This window comes from Gossypium raimondii, chromosome 4, assembly GCF_025698545.1.
Source record: "Gossypium raimondii isolate GPD5lz chromosome 4, ASM2569854v1, whole genome shotgun sequence".
NCBI classification, from domain to species: domain Eukaryota; kingdom Viridiplantae; phylum Streptophyta; class Magnoliopsida; order Malvales; family Malvaceae; genus Gossypium; species Gossypium raimondii.
In genome coordinates this window covers 11477560-11483829 of record NC_068568.1, presented here as the reverse complement: position 1 = coordinate 11483829, position 6270 = coordinate 11477560, and the positions used below count along the sequence as shown (strand labels likewise).

Below are 6270 nucleotides of genomic sequence, written 5' to 3'. Positions count from 1 at the left end.
AAAACCCGACTTTTGGGTACCCCGACCACCGCCCGCGGTGGAACTGGCGGCGGTTTCTCGCCAGATTCTGGGGAACGCCCGAAGGAGACAGAGAAAAGGGGGATTTCATTTTTCTCTTTTGAGTTAAAACAAATAAAAATAAAAATAAAAAATAAAGAACTTTTTTATTTAAATAACCATTTTTTGAAACGGCGCCGTTTTGCCTTAGGGCCTCCTACCCGCGCTCCGACCCAACCCGCAACCCAGGATCCGCGTATTTCCATATTAATGGGATATTATCGCATAAGGTCCTTCCGCTTTTGCGCTTTAATGCAATATGTCCCTTTTTTGCTTCTTTAATTCGGCTGCATAATTTTATTTATGTTTCATTTCAGCCCGTGTCAAAACGCTACGTGTAGGGCCTGGGATATTTTCCAAATCGATCCCCTGGGCTTCGCGCGCGTTATAAATCAGTATTTATTTTCCATGTTAAAATTCACCCAGTATTTTTGTTTTTACTTCGATTTAGTCCATGATTTAGCAATTTCATTATTTAGTTTATTATTATTATTATTATTATTAGTGTTATTATCATTATTATTACTATTATTAACTATTATTAATTTTATTTTCCTTTTATTTATTTGTTACTACTATATTAATTAGTAATATATTATTTTAGCTTCATTTTATTCTATATATACATACATATACACCTATACATGTACATATTTTTTATAACTTGTTTATATATATGTATACGTACATACTTATATATTCTATATATTTTAATTTACATACATATCTATATATATGTATTTATATACATTTTACGAATATATACACATACTTACATGTTTTATAAACTTTATATACATACACATGTATATACACGCTTACATAAACTTTATAAATTTAATATATACATATATATATGTTTTCATATTTTCATAATTTTATATATATATACATATATATTTCCCTTGTATGTACATACATATTTTCATATTTTATAATTTTCATATATCTTCCTTTATTTTTGTGTTCATTTATGTATTTATTTATATGCCCATTATTGTGTTTTAATTTATTTATTTATTTGCTATGGTATATGCATGATTGATTTATTTTATCATTCGTTTTTGTTCCTTTTTATTATACCCATTATCATGTTTATTATTCCATCATGCATATAAATATCATATTTCAAAAAAAAAAAGAGAAAATATTTCTAATTGAGGCAATATTTAGCGTTTGGAAATTTGAGAAAACGTGCCCTAAGGTGCTGGGTGTCGATTTTTCTCGTTCAACAAAATAGCTAAATGTCCTTTCAAAATTTTAAAATAAGGCAATGTTTTGCGTTTGGAAATTCGAGGAAACATGCCCTAAGGTGTTGGGTGTCGATTTTTCTCGTTCAACCAAATGGCTAAATATCCTTTTAAAAAAAATTTCGAAATAAGGCAATGTTTTGCATTTGGGAAATTCGAGAAAACGTGCCCTAAGGTGCTGGGTGTCGATTTTTCTCATTTAACCAAATAGCCAAATATCCTCTTGAATTTCAATCCATATCATCTGAGTTGTTTTTAGGATCGTATTTTTAACTTCATTAAAGTTTTCAATTTTTCGACACTAAGACATTAAGTAATCAACTAGGTACCAATTTTGGGCGTATCGAGGGTGCTAATCCTTCCTTGTGCGTAACCGACTCCCGAACTCGTTTTTCTGAATTTCGTGGACCAAAATCGTTGTTTTAGTAAAATTAAATCGTTTATTAAAAACAACCACTTTTCAAGGTGATCCGATCACACCTTATCAAAAAAAGGATTGGTGGCGACTCCCGTTTTTGTTTCATTTTTCAAAACCCAAGTCGACCCCGTTTTCAATCAAAAAATGGTGTCAACACCGTGAATTAAGTCATTTTTGTTTTTCTTGCTTTTAGTGACTTATAATGGTGGGCAGTATACAAGTTTGGTGCTTTATTATTTTGATTTACTGTTTTGGATGAAGCATTTGTTGTTACAGGATATGCTTTGTAGTAATCTTTGAAATACTTTGCCTTGAAATTATATTTTTTCAACTTAATTTATCTAGGCATGAAAGTCTTCAAAATTATCATAGCTTTTCTTTTCTGTTGATTCAAACTGTTCATTTAAACTCTTTTTTTTGTTTATATATATATATATACTATTTTCAATAAAATTTTTAATAATTCATTCATTCTAAGTTAATTGGACTTGCCTACGGCTGAACATACAGTTTATATATGAATATGCTTCATCTGCATTGCCTGATTCACTTGATCTGGTTTTGTTGTTCTTTGATTCTGACTTGTTCAAGCTTGTATTATTCAGGTAATCACGATTCAGGTAATCACTATAATGGACGATTTTGATGACACTGATATCGAATTGCAGTCACAGTTATAAGAGTTCTCATGCATAGTCCCAAAAGCAAAGCAAATGTTGATACTATTATTGAAAGGTATGTCTCATTTCCTTTTTTCTCTTTCCCCCATTTATTTAGATATTAAAGAATCAGAATGAAGTTTATCTTCTCACTCTTTTACTATACCAGCAATATGTATAATCAGATTCGTGATTCAGGTGGTCCAGAGAGCAAAATGATGGATTACTGTACTGAGTTTATTTCTTCATTTTCTTTTCTTTCTGGACTCAGTTGAACGTGCCGACCTTTTGCTTCTTTATTTTTTTTCATTTCAAGGCTTTTATTTTGTTTCATATTTTAGGCAACCAGTTTTTTATCCTTGCCCTTTGCTATCTAACATTCCAGTTATTGGCTTTTTAACCCTTAAATGGTGCTGAGTTTGTTCTGTTTCTTTGTGAAGGTGTGCTGGTGCAGGGCATTTACGAGATGATATCCTCCATTATAGCAAGGAACCAGCTGAATACTTGCTTAGTGACCTGCCAAGCTCTTATGGCGAAGGTGCAACCAACACCTCAATGGGGTATGATAGCATTAATAACAAAATCATATTTGAACTTGAAGATGCACACTGATTATATAATCAGACTTTTGCAGGAGAATAATTGTGTTAAGTTTCAGCAGCAGATGAAGTGTAATCTGTATGCGTGGTTTAGATTTCAGTGTTCATTGTTGTTGTGTTGCTAAGCTAAACAATTCTTCCATAATATATAATATCATTTATTGTTAATATATTTTTTGAATAATTTTTTTATCTGCTTTTTTTGACACAATACATAGAAGTACTTAAAGTTACTTCCCAATCTATTCAATGGCTTGCTAAATATATTATTAAATTAAGATTAAAAATATATTTAAATATATTACTAACTATTATATGATAATAACAAAATTAGTATTAATTATTATATAAGTAATCTTAAAGTAAGAATAAAAAATAAAAATTAAGTAGTCATTTTTTATAATCATGGCACATTTTCACATTTGCAACTGGAAAAGGCGGTTGTTCTCTTCTTATTTTTGCAGTTTGAAGTATTGAACATTGGAAGCTTTAACATCTGCTTCAACACCTTCAACAGTTTTCTGTTTATCTCACGTTTTATGGTGTGGCTTATAAGTATTTCTATTATTTTTTATTTTTGGTAGCTTTGGATCAAGAAATTATTGAAATTTGGAGTTTTGAACTTGAAATTTCCTAACCCTTGTATCCTTTATAGTTGTTTGACTTCTTGTATCCTTTTAGAGGCAGAATAGATGTGCATACGAGTGAAAAAGGTATTGCCTTTGTTCTTTTTGAGTTTACTAGATTAGACTGATATTTTCTAAAATGGGTACTACTGGACAATCTCTTTAATTGGACCACCACTTTTTAACTTACGCTCTTATTTATTTATTTTATCTTTTTAATTGTTAACATGTAAAAGGAGTCTAAATTACCTGGGAACACTTTATGAAAATGGCTGTATATTGGTTATTTTAATCATGTAATATTTCAATACTTGTTTATTGATAATTGTACTGTATGACTGTATGACTGCTAATTGTACTGCAACATATCTATATGCCCATTTCTTACCTGTAATCATGTTGCATATGCTTTGACTTTTTAAATCGTGAATCATGATTAATAAAAATGAGATAGATAGCTGATGCCTTTCCTGATTTTCAGGTTTGACAAGGAACTGAACAAGGAAGTTGCTATTAAAGTTATTGATTTAGAAGAATCGTAAGTGGATACCTTTGTTATATTTTCCTTGATTTATTCCTCATTAAAGTGTCTTGTAGCAGGTGCTTGCTATAAGCAGCAAAGTCTTGTATATGAGCAGCAAAGGATATTCAAAAGGTATTGCCTTTGTTATATTTTGCCTTTGTTATAATTTGTCAGTGGAAAAATTTTGACCCAAAAAGATTTAAGGGTTTTGATCAACTGAAGTTGTAAGAATTCTTTTTGGTGTATGAGCAACTGCATTATTTTGAATGCACGTACATATTGCCCCCAGAAAAGCAAGCTACAGCCCACCAATCTGTACACAAAATCCATGTTTATATATACTTTCTATCCATTTGGATGGTGAAATTTACATTCTTTGGTGCTGATGCAGGCCCATGCATGAAGTTACGTTTTCAACAGAAGACAAACCAAAACTTCTTAGTCAGGTATATGATAGGTTTGTTTGTCAAATAGAACTGTATTATCTTTTCTATCTTGAAACTTTTGCTTTAAGAAGTGTATTATCTTGAATATATCCAGAGATTGCATGGTTAGGGTTTACATAGTAAGAAAAAAGGAAGGGAAAATGTGTTTGGAAATCATAAAAGTTAAACTACTAACTGTGTTGACTATGCACATTATACCAAATAGAACATTTTACAATCTGTTAGCTTCATAACTTCATTCATACTTTTAGCCCCATTTATTTATTTATTAATTGAAAATAATGTACATTATACCAAGCAAGCAAATTGACATTTTTTTCTGAAATCTGTCATGTTTACATAATGTTCTTATGCCATTTCTTCAATACCTTCTATAAAAAGGTAGTTGCTTGCTTCTACCTTCAGTTTTCCCATACTTTACTTTGCTCAGATATTTGTCCCCATACACAAAGACATACATTGCTGTTTAAGGAACACATGCCCTGAGTTGGATTTTTCCATGCTTATGTAGAAACACATGCCCTATGCCCTATTTTCGTTTAAGGACCGCCAAGGAAATTTCAAACCGAAAGTCGATTGATCGGATGTGTATGTGGCTTTCATCAACTACTTTCGAAGGCCTTACTAGGAATTGAAATGGTGTGCAAAGAGATTGCTTCTTCTAATCTGATTTTTCGATATAAATACTGGACCAAGTATGGATATTTCTTGTCAGTTGCATTTACTATTGTTAGTAAAATAGGATTCTCTTCTTAGGATCTTAGTTTCTTCACTTGTATTAGACTCAACAATGACTTGCATTGCATTGGTGTTGATTTTACCTAAATTTTGAGGTTTATAATTTATAATTTTTATTATTATTTAAGCTTCCTTTATTTGCCTTCTTTTATCATTTTCATAGAAAATTTAATTTAAATAATATTTTTTTTATTTATCATTAAAAGTATATTTAAAGTTCAAATTAAAAAAATAAAACATAATATAATATTTATCATAAAAATAAATATTATTTGATTAAAATAATTTTTTTTGCATGATATGTTTTTAGCGGCATTTTGGCAAGAAGCACCGCTAAAGGTTTGTTCTATAGCGGCGTTTTTGAGAAAAAACGCTGCTAAAGGTCACGTTCTTTAGCGGCGTTTGTAACAAAAGCGCCGCTAAAGGCCATAGTCTATAGCGGCGTTTGTGGGAAAAGCGCCGCTAAAGGCCATGGTATATAGCGGTGTTTGTGACAAAAGCGCCGCTAAAGGTCATGGTCTATAGTGGCGTTTGTGAGGAAAACGCCGCTAAAGGTCCTGGTCTTTAGCGGCGTTTGTGGGAAAAGCGCCGTTAAAGGTCATGACCTTTAGCGGAGTTTATTTCTAAAAATGCCGCAAAAGTTAGCGACGTGTTCAATAGCGGCATTTTTTGCAGCTCTTTGAGAAGCGCCGCAAATACGTTTAGTGGAGCTAAAAAGCGCCGCTAAAAGCCTGTTTTGGTGTAGTGTATCATCTTTATTATTATTATTTTCTCATGTATTACTTATTTAAATTAATATATGTATATAACTTTATGTATTTTGATATAATATTTATCTTTAAATTTATTGGGATACTATTATTTTATGAAGTATTTGTTTTTAATTGTATTTTTATTCATTTCAAACCTTCATGTATATATTTATATTACTAATTTTAAACTTATTTTAACATA

The 6270-nt window shown here is 30.9% G+C and overlaps 1 protein-coding gene across 1 annotated transcript; it reads left to right on the top strand.

Moving 5' to 3' along the window:
- Positions 1–1887: 1887 nt before the first annotated feature.
- LOC128040424 (uncharacterized) lies at positions 1888–5158 on the top strand. Its single transcript, XM_052629171.1, has 5 exons — positions 1888–2460; positions 2825–2944; positions 4091–4147; positions 4524–4578; positions 5090–5158. Exons 1-5 carry the CDS (start codon positions 2414–2416, stop codon positions 5156–5158), a joined length of 348 nt encoding a protein of 115 aa, XP_052485131.1. The 5' UTR covers positions 1888–2413.
- Positions 5159–6270: the final 1112 nt, after the last annotated feature.